General features: G+C 36.2%; 1 protein-coding gene across 1 annotated transcript in view; it reads left to right on the top strand.

Moving 5' to 3' along the window:
- The first annotated feature begins 419 nt into the window (after window positions 1-419).
- The window catches only part of AGMO (alkylglycerol monooxygenase), a 190746-nt gene continuing 173761 nt past the window's right edge, over window positions 420-17404 (top strand). The window contains exons 1-3 of the mRNA XM_070726513.1: window positions 420-766; window positions 3434-3564; window positions 14044-14195. Of these exons, the coding sequence (XP_070582614.1) occupies window positions 635-766; window positions 3434-3564; window positions 14044-14195 (415 nt within the window). The 5' untranslated portion in view covers window positions 420-634. The remainder of the gene's footprint in view (window positions 767-3433; window positions 3565-14043; window positions 14196-17404) is intronic.

Below are 17404 nucleotides of genomic sequence, written 5' to 3'. Positions count from 1 at the left end.
GTTTCCACCTGCTGTTTACAGAAATACCTTCTAATTCAGAGATCTCCAACCGTGGCCCCTTTAAGACTTGTGGACTTCAACTCCCAGAATTTCTCAACCAGTAAAAGTTAGCTAAGGAATTCTGGGAGTTGAAGTCCACAAGTCTTAAAGTGGCCAAAGTTGGAGATCACTGTTCTAATAGACTCCCACTAGTTAATTACTAGTTAAAGGTGCTCAGCGTATTTTTTTTAAATAACATCTTCAAATCAATGCACAATTGCAAAGATATTAAAATACTTCCCTTGTGCAGTTTAAAATGATCTCAAATTAAGCCGGCAAAAATCATTCTACGCAGAAAGAAAATCACTGTTTACCTAACGTTATCTCTTGGATCTTATGCCCAAAGCTTTCCACGCGCAGGAATATACCGAGAATCTGATCTTCTCTTATGATATATTATGACACGCCGCGCCTGCGAAACTAATCGTATTCCGAAACTAATTGTTTTCTAGCCTGTGAATTGAACTTTGTTCCAGTTAACAGAGCGAAAATATCTCCGCATGCACATCGGATTGTCTCTCTCATTCTAGCTTCGCTTCAAAGAGGAGGCGTCACTTTCTAGAAGCCGAGGTGCAAACGTTTTAGGCCTGCAAGGATGGCAGCCACTGCCGCAACCCCTAAACAGGTTGTCTCTGTTTTTCAGGAGTTCCGCGCCATGTTTTACGTTCTTGGTCCTAACGAGAGCTCATTCCGCAGCGTCGAAGAAGTTCCCGATTACGTAGACAAGGTGAGAGCTCCTAATCCCACCTTCTTAAGTGCCCCCTCCTTTCTGTGCAACAAACTGCTACAGTTGCAAAGCCCGCTGCGTTTGCGAATGTCTGCAGTGAAAACGGGACCTTAAAAATTCACCTTTGAATCCTCAGTATGGAAGAAAAAGTTCCTCTTTATTTTTTTTCCAGATTTAGGATGTGTTTCCTTCAGATTCTTTCCGCCCACCTCAACTCCCGGAGTGGAGGGGAGTCTTTATGATCGCTTCCTAATCGCTCGGAAGAAGACGCTATCATTTGTGAATTTTGGAGTTAGGCAATAATCTTTAGCCACCTTCAGTTGATTCTCAAAGAAGCCTCGTTTGAATGGCAGATTATATGTTGGTGGCAATATGCTAATTCTGTAAACCGCTTAGAGAGGGCTGTAAAGCACTGTATAAGTTTAAGTACTGTTGCTATCCTTGGGGGATGGGCAATTTTAAAATATAAAAAAGAAACAAATAAATGTTATACTGTATTGTGTTCCTGGCAGCAGTACAAAAGTGAGCTGTTGTTTCTTCTGAATGAAAGAAGAGATGAATGCCAAGCAAATAAAATAAATAACTGGGACACAGTGTGAATTTTTATACCACTGACTTGATGGGATGTGAATTTTGCTCTGATTTCTTAATTGTGTTTTATGTTTTCCTATGACATTTATTTATTATTTCTAAGCCAATTCGTGGCTTAGAACAACATAGAAATCCAATTCTGTCTTTTAGGGTATCTTCCATTTCTCCTAAGGATGCAATCTGAGGCTATATCTTTAAGTATAGATAATACAAAGAGGGATTATCACTGATAACTAAAACACTGCAGGTTGATAGGAGACAGTGTGCCTTTTTGTCATGTAACTTCAAAACGTTATTTTTTAAATTAATATTAGTGCAAATGGCTATTAGTCCAAATTAGTCAAAATTCAATGTTTTCAATCTTTTTGAATTTTTTCAATGTTACTCTCACAGAATGCATGGCAATAACTCAAACATTTGGTTTCTTAGCCAAGAACTCTTAGCTAAATGTGGTAACTATATGTACTAAAAGTTAATTTGTGCAATGGTAGATCTGTGATGCCACTTTCCAAATGGAGAATAACTTCAAAGCAGTCTGGAAAATATTATATTAGTGTGATCACTTGTTATGGCTATATTTAAGCAGTTCCCCCCCACTCCCCAAAACCCCTGTGTTTAAATTAAAGCTTCCAGAATGGCAAGCTATCATGAGGACTAATGTAGGCCATCAGAAATTTCACAGAAATGTTTTGAATGGAAGAGGAGAGATATGTTATGAGTCCAGCCCACTCTCTATTCCCACTGCTCAATCTGAAATAGGAAAAAAAATCAACTTGCAATAAGTGGCATCTTTTGTATATTAATAAAAAGAAAAATCAGTTATATTTAGTATTCTAACCTTCGTGATTATTAGGTTTTTTTTAGTGAATGTAGAAAAAAGTCACTAATTGCCTCCCTCCTGTGGCAGGGTGATTTTTAATATATAAAGATCTTTTTCCTGCCCTACATATTTTCTGAGCTTCAAGGGCCAGGATTTCTTTGGCTTTAGGTCAGGCTGAATAGAAATGTATAGTACATGGATTGCACTGTCAGTATCCTTTCTAAACTATGTACAGTTTATCTACAACAATTAAGATATAGAGATTAAGATATTCAGACAATGCTGTAGAACAGTGATTTTCAACCTTTTTTGAGCCGCGGCACATTTTTTACATTTACAAAACCATGGGGCACATTGAGTGGGGGGGGGGGGTCCTAAAAAAAATTGGACAAAAAAATTCTCTCTCTTTCTCCCTTTCGCTCTATTTCTCTCTCCCTCTTTCTCTCCCTTCCTCTTTTTCTCTCTCTCCATCCCTATTTCTTTCTCTCTTCCTTCTTTCCTCTTTTTTGCTCTCTTTCTCTCTCCCTCCCTACCTCCCTCTATGTCTTTCTCTCTCCCACCTTCCTTCCCTCTCTTTCTCTCTCTCTCTCTTGCTTTCTTTCTCTCTCTCTCTCTTGCTCTCTCTCTTGCTTTCTTCCTCTCTTCCTCTCTTGCTCTCTTTCTTTCTTTCTTTCTCTCTCTCTCTCTCTTGCTTGCTTTCTCTTGCTTTCTTTCTCTCTTGCTTTCTTTCTCTCTTGCTTGCTTTTTCTTTCTCTCTCTTTCTTTCTTTCTCTCTCTCTTGTTTTCTTTCTCTGAGCTTCGCGGCACACCTGACCATGTCTCGCGGCACACTAGTGTGCCACGGCACACTGGTTGAAAAACACTGCTGTAGAAGCAGTAATACCAAAATATGTATTTAAGTTTAGATCATTCTCCAAAACACTTGAGAGTAGAACAAGAAGCAATGGGTGAAAACTAATCAAGAAGAGAAGCAACCTAGAATGAAGGACACATTTCCTGACAGAAAAATCAATCAGTGGAACAACTTGCCTCCACAAGTTGTAAATGCTCCAACGCTGGAAATTTTAAAGAAGAAATTAGATAACCATTTGTCTGAAGTGGTGTAAGGTTTCCTGCCTAAGCAGATAGTTGGACTAGAAGACCTCCAAGGTCCCTTCCAACTCTGTTATTCTATTCTATTATTGGAAAGCAAAAGCAGAGGGTGCATAATATGCTTAATTTTTTACTTTGTTTATGTCTGTTCGCTTTCATTTTAGGCAACTCCCTTGTTCATTACCCTGGTTTTGCTGGAGGTCATAATTAAGTGGGCCCAGAAAAGACATTTATCATTCCTCCACAGTAATGATATAACATCTCTGTCTGCAGGTATCCTCTCAAGAATTCCAGAGTAAGTTTAATCTGATATATAGCTTGGTTTACTCAGATTTAGAGAGGGAAAATGGAAAATTAGGGGAAATTCCTAATTTTTCTTAATGATTTACATTAACTTTGACTAATATATAATAATATATAATAGCTTATTGTATAGTGTACCATAGTAATAACTTTTAAAATTTATTGAGACGTGTAGCTAATAATTTAATGCAATTTTAAGAGTTTCTGGTTTTCCATATGTATTTCAAGCTGTTTCCAAACACAAGTAGAGTATTTATCTTATATTTAAAAGCCATACAATGGAACTTACCGTGTTTTCCCCAAAATAAGACAGGGGCTTAGGGTTTTTTTAACCCCAAAATATGGCCTTGTCTTTATTATTGGGAAGGTTATTGTTTTGAGGGTGCAATGGAGATGAACATGGGACTGTATGTCCCATCACCACCACTTCTCCTTCCTGTTCTTGGTGCTGGCTGAGCAGCTGGACCACTGCCACTACCTTGTGGAGCAGGACTCTACAAAGGTTGTTGTGCCATTGTATGCACGAACTGCAGGACTGCTGCAAACTTCATCATACCAGTATACAGGACATAAAAGTACATGATAAAAGAAATAAAAATAATAAAAAATATATTCATCAAGATGAGGCAGATGTTCTCTTACCATTCTTTTCTTATTTTAATTTTTCTTATTTCTTTTACCATTTGTTTTTGGAAGGTTGGGTGGTTTTTTTTGCGTAAAAACAAAATGCAAAAAACAAGTTAACTGTAACTTTGTTGCTTTTATTCTTATTATTTATATTGTGTGGTTTAATAATGGTGAATAAATGGTTGTTAAGGGAATGGGAAATGGTAATTTAGGGGTTTAAAGTGTTAAGGGATGGCTTGTGATACTGTCCATAGCCAAAAATGGTGTATTTACTTCTGCATCTCTACTTCGCGGAAATTCGACTTTCGCGGGCGGTCTTGGAACGCATCCCATGCGGAAATCGAGGGAACATTGTACTTGCTTTATCGAGGGAACACTGTACTTGCTTGTTCTTTGGGGAGAACAAAGAATGAAATTTTCTTAGGAGCACCCATATGCTAGAAATAAATATTATTAGCTAAATATAAGCATTGTTTTTTTATATAAGTATAAAATAATATTATATTGTTAATTTTCCTTTGCTAAACTAGTATAATATAAGCATAACAGCAATTAAATAGGTTTGGGACATACTATTAATAAATATGTTTTAAAAATATTTTATATCTGAAGTAATATTCCTATTTATTTCAAAGAAAGAATATAGGACTGTGGAAATAATTTATTGTTATGTTTCCTAATTTAGGAATCATTTTCTGTTGCTTTGCCAATACATTTTTGGATAAAATCCAGAGATGGGAATCCTATGGGACCCCAGATGTTTCTGGGATTCAGTACTGTATATTTGAGTATATAGTAGTGATCAGAGAGGATGAGAAATCAAATCTAATAACATATGGAGAGCAATACTGTGTGAACATGTATATTCAAAAAGTAAAATATTAGTGTGCACATAACACCTGTTTGCAAGTACATAAAGCAGTTGTGTCTTTTACTGAGTTTGCATAATTGACTTCCACATTTAGCTTCCCATATTTTGGGAAATCTTGTGTGGTTTAAAATATTTTTTCCATATTCAGTGGCAATAGTAGTGGTGAAAGATGGGTTCTTGAAGGTATAAAAGTGTTCTGTTCATTGGCCCAGCTTCCATATAGTATGCTCTGCTATTCTACAGCTCAGAGTGTTTGAATACAATCTATATTTTTCAAAGCAATTTTGCATCTTTAGGGTTAATCTCAAATGCAGCTTTGTGATTAGAGGTCAGAACAATGAAGATTAAAATAAAAACTTTTTTTAAAAAAAATCTGGTTATTAGCTGAAAATAATTTGCCAGTTGGTGTTCCACACCTTTTCCTCAGTTAGAAGTAGGCTTAACGTTATAATTGTAATCCCTTGCTTAATAATCTGTTAAGTGTTTGATGTTACAACTGTGGTGAACCAAGGCTATTAATGCTTGTTCCTTGAAGTAATAGCTGTTGGAGTGCTCCTGTAATCATTGCATGAAATATCAAGCACTTGGCAGTCATTGCATGACTTCAGAATATACCACTATTTATTTATCTCTCCACCTTCTCTGCCCTTTGGCTCCTGTACTTTTCCACCACTAATCTTGTACCAGATTGTGCTCCTTGTCATTAGAACAACAGATCACTTAGAAATATAGAAACATAGAAGACTGACGGGCAGAAAAAGACCTCATGATCCATCTAGTCTGCCCTTATACTATTTCCTGCATTTTATCTTAGGATGGATATATGTTTATCCCAGGCATGTTTAAATTCAGTTATTTTGGATTTACCAACCACATCTGCTGGAAGTTTGTTCCAAGCATCTACTATTCTTTCAGTAAAATAATATTTTCTCATGTTGCTTCTGATATTTTCCCCAACTAGCTTCAGATTGTGTCCCCTTGTTCTTGTGTTTACTTTCCTATTAAAAACACTCCCTCCTGAACCTTATTTAACTCTTTAACATGTTTAAATGTTTTGATCATGTCCCCCCTTTTCCCTCTGTCCTCCAGACTATATAGATTGAGTCTTTCCTGATACGTTTTATGCTTAAGAACTTCCACCATTCTTGTAGCCCTTCTTTGAACCCTTTCAATTTTGTCAATATCTTTTTGTAGGTGAGGTCTCCAGAACTGAACACAGTATTCCAAATGTGGTCTCACTAGCACTCTATATAGCGGGATCATAATCTCCCTCTTCCTGCTTGTTATACCTCTAGCTATGCAGCCAAGCATCCTACTTGTTTTCCCTACCTCCTGACTGCACTGTTCACTCATTTTGAGACTGTCAGAAATCAGTACCCCTAAATCCTTCTCTTCTGAAGTTTTTGCTAACACAGAACTGCTAATACAATACTCAGATTGAGGATTCCTTTTCCCCAAGTGCATTATTTTACATTTGGAAACATTAAACTGCAGTTTCCATTGCTTCGACCATTTATCTAGTAAAGCTAAATCTTTTACCATATTACAGATGCCTCCAGGAATATCAACCCTATTGCACACTTTAGAGTCATCGGCAAATAGGAAAACCTTCCCTACCAAACCTTCCCCTATGTCACTCACAAACATATTAAAAAGAATAGGACCCAGAACAGACCCTTGTGGCACACCGCTTGTAACCTGTCTCTGCTCAGAATACTCGCCATTAACAATAACTCTCTGATGTCTACGCTTCAGCCAGCTGCAAATCCATTGAACTAGCCAGGGATTAAGTCCAATCTTCACTAATTTATCTATCAGCTCTTTATGTGGAACTGTATCAAAGGCTTTGCTGAAGTCCAGATAGGTAATATCCACGGCACCACCTTGATCCAACACCTTTGTGACATAGTCAAAGAAATCAATGAGATTAGTCTGACATGATTTGCCTTCAGTAAAGCCATGCTGATTTGGGTCCAATAAGTTAACAACTTTTAACAACTCTTTTCTCTTGCTGTTGAGATGTACATGCTGGCCTCACGAGCTTTTATTCCTGAGTCCTTGTAAGGCTGCTGACATAGATTTTAGGATGGCAAGGGTGGCTGGAGTTAGGACACCTGCAACGTTTGCACTTTGATGGAGGACTAGGAATCATCTTTGGCCGGGGTGCAATGCTAGATAATTGTGGCTTCACAAAAGGTTAAGCTAGGCTTGCCTTGCCTTGTCAGCAATAAGAGAAAGAAGATAGTTTTATTTATTTTATTTATTGGATTTGTATGCCGCCCCTCTCCGGAGACTCGGAGATAGTGAAGTATAGTTGGGTAGTAGAGTATAAGGCAGTGATGTGGTGGAGCCATATCTGTTGGCACACAAGCTGTTGCTATATCTCAGCTCCAATATGCATGTATGTGCCGGCCAGCTGATTTTTGGCTCGCACAGAGGCTCTGGAGGGCATTTTTGGCTTCCAGATAGCCTCTGGGAGGATGGGAGAGGGCTTTTTTACCCTCTCACAGCTCCAAGGAAGGCTTTGAAGCCTGGGGCAGACAAAACACAAGCCCACTGGGCCCATCAGAAGTTGGGAAACAGTCTGTTTCCAGCTTCCAGAGGGCCTCTGGAGGGCGGGCAAAACAATTTTAGTTCTCCCCAGGCATTGGATTATGGATGTGGGCACTCGGGCATGTGCCATAGCGTGCGCCAATACTCTTTCGGCATCCAAGGAAAAAAAGGTTTGCCATCACTGGTATAGGGCATAGAGCATTATCTACTCTAGTAGCCATTTATGCCTGGCATTTGCAGTTGCTTGCAGTCTGCTTGATTTTGCTTGTTGGAAGTTGACAGGTATTCACTTAATGACTGGTAATTGTGCTTAATGATGAAATTGGGAATTTCCAGGATTACCATCCCTAAACAAGGACTATCTGTAGAGCTAATTATCTTTGAGGTGCCAAATGTGCTAATATTTGGAGTTGGCCTATCATTACCTGTTCTGGTTCAACCTTAGAAATGTTTTTCTCAGTGAGATAGAACTCCACTCAAATGGGTAAATCATATAGATAAATAGAATAGAATAAAATTCTTTATTGGCCAAGTGTAATTGGACACACAATGAATGTCTTTGGTGCATATGCTCTCAGTGTGCATAAAAGAAAATATACATTTGCCAAAAGTCATGAGGTACAACACTTCCGGAGAGGGGCGGCATACAAATCCAATAAATCAATCAAATCAATCAATGATTGTCATAAAGGTCAAATAAGCAATCAGGAAAGAATATTAATAAAAACCTTAAGGATACAAGCAACAAGTTATAGTCATACAGTCATAAGGGGGAGGAGAAGAAAAATTAGGAACGATAAGAAAAATTAGTAGTAATAGTAGTTCAGACTTAGTAAATAGTTTGAGAGAATTATTTGTTTAGCAGAGTAATGGTATTTGAGGATGTAATGGTGTTCTTGTGCCTTGTTGTGTTGGTGCAGTGCTTTATAGCGATGTTTTGAAGGTTACATTTATTGTCTGGTATCTCCATACTATAGGCTTACTAAGATATGAAATTCCTTGGATCTTATATTTATGTGTAATCGGACATAATCGGTCCCATTACTTATGTCCCATTACACATAGGTGAAAAGAGATTCATTTCCCCTATCCGCAGGCTATTGCATGGTCCTTTATAAGACTTTAAAATGGCTGCTGGAGAGCATGGCAAGATTATCCAGCATCCTAGGCCAATAAGAACACACACAGATGGAGTCACATGTCTGTCATGGACAACATTACCCAGAGAACAATCTGCAGCTACATTCCCCTAATGCAATATCTTAAAGGAACAGCTTCTAAACTGAACTTTAATTTGTCAGCACATTACCATAGTTTTTATTTTATTTTATTTATTTGTTTTGTCAAGTACGTATTGAAAAATAAAGATAATGAAATAGATTTAAATAGGGGTGTAGGAGAGTTGAAGGCAAGAGGGATAACTAAGATAGAACATTTATATGAGAAGGATGGGAGGCCAAGTAGAAATCGTATAGAATGGTGGTTGGGTAAGGGAAGATGGCTACAAATAAATGCAATATGTAAATATCTGGATGAAAAGAAGAATAAAAGAGCACTATTTAGGGAGGAGATAGAGTTAGAGAAAATAATAAGAGAAAAAACTTAGGGTACTAAGGTACAAGCAAGCAATATATATATAAGATGTTAGTGAAGTCAGACGGGAATGTGATCCAAGGATTGACTAAATGGTGGCAAAATGAGATACAAGTAGAGGTTCAAGAGATGGAAAATACAGTAGAGAATATAAGGAAAATCAAGAATACAAGAGTTAGGGAAATGAGAAGGAAAATATTACATAAGTGGTATTACACACCCGTTCAACTTGCACACTTTCAGCAGAACGTTAAAGGTATCTGTTGGCATGGGTGCCAAGATAAAGGAATGTTTATGCATATGCTCTGGGAATGCCTAGTGGTGCAGAACTTTTGGCAAAAAGTGCAAGAAGATATTAATAGGATATTAAATATAAGATGGACGATTACTAAGGAAATGGCAGTATTAGTAAAAAGTAGTGAGATGGGAGAATACAGAGAAATAAAACAAGCAGCGATAGAAAGCGCTCAGGCAGTAATAGTCTTGAAGTGGAAAGCTGCGACAAAATGGACAATGCAAAATTGGTATTGGTATATGGTGGACCACATTCAATTCGAGATTATGGATAAAAGGATGAATTCGATTAATGAAAGTTATTTGCAACAGCTGATGGGGCGATGGGACAAGGTAAGATGATATATGGCGAGTAGGATCTGAGACCAAGCTATAAGAAACAAGTTGGAATCTATAATATGTAAAGAAATATTTCACTCTTGGGTTTAAATGATTTATACAAGAAATACCCCCAACTGGTGGTGGGGTATGAATGATTGTCTGGTGGTGGGATCACTGAGCACATGTTATATGTAATATGTTGTATGTATGTTTTATATTATAAAAATAAATAAAAATATTAATTAAAAAAAGTACGTATTGGTGGTATACACAGATATAACAATATTTATATACATAATACTAGTAAAAGAGAAACATTAGGACAGGGGACGGAAGGCACTTTGGTGCACTTATGCACGCCCCTTACTGATCTCTTAGGAATTGGGAGAGTCCATAGTGGATAGTCTAAGGGTAAAGTTTTGGGGGTTAGGTGATAATACTACAGAGTCTGGTAGTGAGTTCCATGCATCAACTACCTGTTTACTAAATTCATACTTCCTGGAGTTGAGTTTAGAGCAGTTTATTTTAAGTTTGTATCTGTTGTGGGCTTGTGTGTTTTGAGTTGAAGCTGAAGGACGTTGTGGCAGATGATTTTATGGGCTATTCTTAAATCGTGTTTAAGTTGACGTAGTTCTAAGATTTATAAATTTAGGATTATAAGTCTAGCTGCATAGGATATTCTGTTGCGAGTGGAGGAGTGGAGGGCTATTCTAGTAGAGTATTTCTGGGCATTTTATGTCCAAAATGCAGTGTATGAGCTGTATTTAAGGATAGGTCTGGTGAAAGTTTTCTATGCTCTGGTTAGTAGTGTGAGATTACCAGAGCAGAAGCTACATAGGATTAGGTTAACCCTTGAAGCCTTTTTGGCGATGTTGCAGTGGCTTTGGCACTTAGGTCATTTGATATTATTCAAAGGTCTTTTATGGAGTGACTGTCTAAATTTCTAAATTTAGACAGTCCAAATTCTTTCTAAATCCTTGTTGTATTACACCTAATGACCCAAAAATAATGAATTGTCTCCCAAATGTTTTCAATTTGTTTATAAATCGAAAACATTTGGGATTTTTAAAATGTTTTCTATTCCTTGTCTTCAACTTAACTGTCTTTCAATGAATGACTTCATTGGAAAAGGAATCAAGAGTTCTTTTCAGTGACGGTAAAGTTAATATGCTACATTCCAAGTACCAATCTGGATTGCAATAATTCATGATATTTTTGCTCTATTATATACAATGACTTTCCGTGAATTCCTATTGCATATAATATGAATAAAAAAATAAAAATATTTTTTGAACAATGCCTCTGGAGTGCTTTAGTTTTCAAAGTTTCTAGTTTCATTTCATGTTGCTTTCAGTAGTCATGGTTAGATTATGGTTCTGCAAGTAGCATTATTTCTGAGTTTATTTCAATAAAGTTTCATTGGTTGTCTTGATTAATCATTAACGCTTTGTTTAACCAGGTAAAGTTATCATTTCCCAATCTTCCTTTGAAGATTCTGTATTTAATTCAGTAGCATATATGTTTTAGGTTTTTATGTAAGTCCAAAATGTAGTGTGTGTGTTATCTCATTATTCGGTTAAATTTCTTTTTCACAAATATTTCAAAAGAGAAAGCAAATAAAATGATTACTAAAATTAGATATTAGGTGTACTATTAAATAATAGAAACAATTGTTACACTATGTAAAATGTTACAAACATTAATAATATGCTATAAATAAACAATCGTGAATAATATAAGATTTCCTAAATATGGTTCAACATTGCATAATGATTTTAACTGGTTTTTTTAAATATCATCTATTATGCTAGCTACTAGTAACTCTTGTATCTACTGAAACAAACACATATAAAATATTTGATAGCAAAACAAATATAAATATATAAAATATTTGATAGCAAAACAAATATTTGAGTTTTCACTTAGGTTCAGGCTGACATTTTAGGTTTGTGCTTTTATGTGAAAGAGATTTTATATTTTTTCCAGTGTAATACTTTTCAGAGTGAAAAAAGCATCGTTAAAGTATTAGTTTTAAATCTTGTAATTAAGAACTTAACACAGGAAACATTCTAACACCTTTCCAAGATACTGTTAGCAAATAGATAAATTTGTAGTTATGTTTGCATATTAAAAATGATCATATTTGCAGGGAGTAAAACTCCCGATGTTTCTCACTCTTTCCAGCATCTTCTGGACTGTTTGATTTTATAATAAAACATAAAAGCAAAATGGGGAGAAACTATGACCATTAAATGTCACTGCCTATGTTAGGGTCATTTCAAGACTAATAAATCAGTTGATGGAGTAATAAATTAGATTGTCAGGTCATGAACTGGCACCTGTTCAGAAAAATATAAAACACTTTAAATGAAAGACAAGTTACCGTATTTTGCCTTTGCAGTGTGAAGTTTGACAAACATCCTACATATCCTCTTCTCCCTTTATTTGATGGACTCTTTGCTATAGGACATACACATTGCATATGTTGACAGTATTTCTGTGTGCTTGGCTTGACAAATTTCAGTTGACCTTTGATACTTGATGCACATATGAAAATTTAACAAACATCAAAAATTTATTCTAACAAAATTCTTTTATAAATTATATATAAATTATAAATAAATTAAGATATCAATCAATTATCTTACTTTGAATTTCATTATCTTGTAGATATTTATCTTTTGACATATTTTTGAATATTTAAAATTAGCTGATTGTTATTAATTTATAAATATACTTTCAGTCGTTTGCCTCTAAAAAAATACTCTAAAAGTAATTGGGTCTTGTCAGACTACAAATATCTTGTTCATTAAAGTTATATTTGCAATGAGTACAATTACCAACAGAGTTCAGATTAAATATATTCTTATTTAGTTTTCTCAAGAAGGAAATGGGAGGATTAAACAATCGCAGTTAGATTTAATAAATATTGCTTTTGACTTTGGTAAATATTCTCCTAGATAAAATAATTGTAATTTCCATATTTGACAAAGCTAAAACATTAATAAACATGTTAGTAAACTAGTGATTGATTAAAATATGCAAATTTAACTTATATAACTTCAGGTGGAAAATGTGTACTTTAGAATTTATGTCTACTTTTAGCTACAATCCAATGAAAAAAGATCTCAGTGACCAATTTAAGAAATAATCTCTTCTGTTTCTGTATATGTTCCAAAACCATTACAGTGCTTAATGAAGCCAAAATGAGAAAGCAGTACCCTCTGGCCATGATCCAAGCAGAATCAGGCACTCTTAAGTCTTGATTCACTAAGTCTTAAGCAGATGTAACTGTATTTTCAGCAATAGTTGGTAAATAATATAGGCAAAAGTGTCTTTTAAAAAAAAATTCCTGGCAAAATAGTATTGAGAGAGTTTCTTTCTTTCCCAGTCCCTTCAGAGCAGCTAAAGTTCCTTTCTGGCCAGTTGACTAAATAATTAAGAATTTAGGTTAAGATTTGTGGTAGTATTTCAAATTACAATTGCAAATATATAGTGAATTGGATTTAAAAAAAATATCTTTAGTATTTTGTTACTGCAAAGATTTTGCTCTTACAAAGATGAAACATGTTCCAGGTGTTTTGCTTCAGCAAAGAACAAGCACACCTGAAATTGAAACTTGTGTGAAATTGTTGGTTCTCCAGCTGCCAAAGTGAAGCTAAACAGATATCTTGGTTTGAAAATCAGGCCAGCTGTTAGAGAGCTATGAGTGAGTCACAGGTGGGCCATGACAGCAAAGGTGAAACAGGGTCTTCTTATGCCCTCCCTCCTTTTCCTCCCATCTCCAACACTTTGGGGGATTTGGAATAATAACTAAGAAAAACTGAGGTTTTCTCAAATGGCAATTTAGTAATATCATACTTTGATCACTCTGGGTTTTTTTCTGGGATAAAATTGAAGTGGTCAGAAAATGACAGTCATATTTTACTTGTATTAGTTATTGTGTAAATTGATGTCATATTTAGAACTAAGCAAAATAATTGCTAATGTATTTTGATCTTATGGTGATTTTGCTGCCATGTTGATCATGAGAAGAATGTTTTAATTTTTTTAAAAAACATACATTCTTGCTGGATTACAGAATTGCTCTATTTTTTTAGTTTAAGGGATGGTTCTTCCAAGATTTTTTGCCAGAGATATCCATAAACAAAATACTCTGAGGATGGTAGTCTGACGCATCTCTAATGTGCCTTTTCTGTTTCTGAATTTCAGTGCTCTTTCTCGAAGTATTGAAATATCAGCATATATCTATGTGTGGAACAACTATAAAATGGTGGAACTCCCATGGGATTCATCGTGGACATGGTTTTTGACCTTCATTGGAGTAGATTTTGGATACTATTGGTTTCATCGTATGTCCCATGGTAAGATTTTTATGTAATTTCTTTTTTCCTTTTCAGAATGGTAAATATTTTGAGCTGTTTTTTGAAGGGCTGCCAAGAAAGAAAATGTATTGCTGTTAATGACATAGTTGCTTTATTTCCAGAATTTTTTGTTGGATTATAATACAATACAATACTGTACAGTGCAATAAAGTTATACAATACAATACAGATTTGGATTTGTTATTCCTACATCCAAATTTGGTTTTTTTCTATACATAGAATCTGTATTTAAACATCATTGATAACTAGATTTCTAATATTAATGTAATGTTAATTGTATATATAATGTTAGTCTTGACAAGTGGTTTGAAGCTTAGTCATTTTAAAATTTTCCTTTAAAAGTTTTAGAATTTCATAAGTAATATATTGGAAAACATGTCATTTTTAGATTTCCTATTTAATAATGATAATAACAACAGAGTTGGAAGGGACCTTGGAGGTCTACTAATCCAACCCCCTGCCTTGGGCAGGAAACTGTACATTACTTCAGACAAATGGTTATCCAATCTCTTCTTTAAAACTTCCAGTGTTGGAGCATTCACAACTTCTGGAGGCAAGCCATTCCACTAATCAATTGTTCTAATTGTCAGGAAATTTCTCCTTAGTTCTAAGTTGCTTCTCTCCTTGTTTAGTTTCCACCCATTGCTTCTTATCCTACCCTCAGGTGCTCTGTAGAATAGCCTGATTCCCTCTTCTTTGTAGCAACCCTTAAGATATTGGAACTCTGTTATCATGTCTCCCCTGGTCATTTGTTTCATTTAACTAGCCACGCTCAGTTCCTGCAACCGTTCTTTATAGTCCCCTAATCATTTTTGTTGCCGTTCTCGGCACTCTTTCTTAGTGTATTAGTGTATTTACTTAATGTATTATTAGTAAGTGGCACAGTGACCTAGAGTTGAAGATGCCTGCCTCCAACTTGGAAATTTCAGAGTTCAGTCATAGTTACCAGTAGATGTTTCTTTATCAGGACGCAAGAGAAATATCTGCTGCAAACTCTACGTAGTCATCAAGAATGGCATCCAGCCAGTAAATACTCATCTCTACTTAGTTGCCCTGATTCTACCAAAACAAAGGGATTAAATGGTTGTAAAAATTACTTTTATTTTGTGTACTATTAATTAATTTATTTATTTATTAATCAGATTTGTATGCCGCCCCTTTCCGTAGACTCGGGGCGGCTAACAACAACAATAATACAATGTAAACAAATCTAATAATTAAATTAATTTAAAAAAAAACCCAATTTAAGAAACCAATCTGACATACCATGCATACATTTTATAAGCCTAGGGGGAAGGGGAAGTCTCAATTCCCCCATGCCTGGCAACAGAGGTGGATTTTAAGGAGCTTACGAAAGGAAAGGAGGGTGGGGGCAACTCTGATATCTGGGGGGAGTTGGTTCCAAAGGGTCAGGGCCGCCACAGAGAAGGCTCTCCCCCTGGGTCCCACCAAACAACATTGTTTAGTTGACGGGACCTGGAGAAGGCCAACTCTGTGAGACCTAACTGGTTGCTGGGATTCATGTGGCAGCAGGCGGTCCCGGAGATATTCTGGTCCGGTGCCATGAAGGGCTTTATAGGTCATAACCAACACTTTGAATTGTGACCGGAAACTGATCGGCAACCAATGCAGACTGCGGAGTGTCGGTGTAACATGGGCATATTTAGGAAAGCCCATGATAGCTCTCGCAGCTGCATTGTGCACGATCTGAAGTTTCCGAACACTTTTCAAAGGTAGCCCTATGTAGGGAGCATTACAGTAGTCGAGCCTTGAGGTGATGAGGGCATGAGTGACTGTGAGCAGTGACTCCCGGTCCAAATAGGCCCGCAACTGGTGCACCAGGCAAACCTGGGCAAACGCCCCCCTCTCCACAGCTGAAAGATGTTTCTCTAATGTGAGCTGTGGGTCGAGGAGGACGCCCAAGTTGGGGACCCTCTCTTGATTAGTATTTTAATATCATTTATTCTTGTATTTTATTTTTCCTTGTATATTGTTTTAAAAACATTTAATAATAATTAAATTTGATTTCTTAAAGGAGTTTTTAACAGCCACACTTGGATGATATGAGGTTTTATATCACAAATATTTACAGAGATCAATATTGATAGAGCTAAAACTTTTGTCATTGACACTGTTTCATCATTAGAATTATTAGTACTCCTATTTATAACAGGAGTATACTACAGGCCACCAAACCAAACTGATACAATGGGCAACCTCTTTACAAGCCAACTAACAGAAATATGCAATAAGCACAACACAACAATAATGGGGGACTTTAACTACCCCGACATCAACTGGAAAACCAACTCAGCATCAAGCAGAAAGTCTAATAGATTTCTCACCAGTCTCACAGATAACTTTCTAGCCCAAAAAGTGGAAACAGAAACTACAGAGACTGCAATACTAGACCTAATACTAACAAACAGGGAAGAAATGATAGAGGGAATTGAAGGGACGTTGGGTGAGAGTGACCACGTCATCCTAAAATTCAATATAATACAATCACTAACTGCTGAACCCAACAACACTACAGTCCCAGACTTCAGAAAAGCAGACTTCAACAATCTCAGAGAAAACCTGGAAAATATCCCCTGGAAGGAAGTTCTAAAGGGTAAATCCACACAGGAAGCCTGGGAAGCCCTCAAAAACACAATCATAGATGTCCAACACAATACAATCCCTATGAAAAAGAAAAGTAAGAAAACTAAAAAGAAACCAGCATGGCTAAACAAAGACCTCACAATCTAAAAGTAAAAAAACCAAATACAAAAAATGGAAAGAAGGACACATAACCAAGGCAGAATTTCAACAAACAGCAAGAATCTGCAAACAAAAAAATAAGAACAGCAAAGGCCCAACATATCTAGCAATGAAAGTCAATGACAACAAAAAAAGCTTCTTCCAGCACATAAAAAACAAGAAGAAAATCAAGGAAACAGTCACTACACTAAAAAAGGAAGACGGTAAAGAAATCACAGACAACAGAGATAAAGCACAGCTGCTCAACACCTATTTTGCATCAGTCTTCACACAAAAAGGAACCACCAACCAACCAACCTGCAACTCAACTGCAATAAACAGCCCTGGACTGTTTATTTATGAACTCAACATAAATAAAAACACAACAAGGGACCACTTGGGGGAGCTCAATGAGTACAAATCGCCAGGACCAGCTGGACCACACC

The sequence above is a fragment of the Erythrolamprus reginae genome, chromosome Z, assembly GCF_031021105.1.
Source record: "Erythrolamprus reginae isolate rEryReg1 chromosome Z, rEryReg1.hap1, whole genome shotgun sequence".
In the NCBI taxonomy this organism is placed as follows: domain Eukaryota; kingdom Metazoa; phylum Chordata; class Lepidosauria; order Squamata; family Dipsadidae; genus Erythrolamprus; species Erythrolamprus reginae.
Note: the sequence above shows the minus strand (reverse complement) of the source record. Positions and strands in the feature narration are given on the sequence as shown.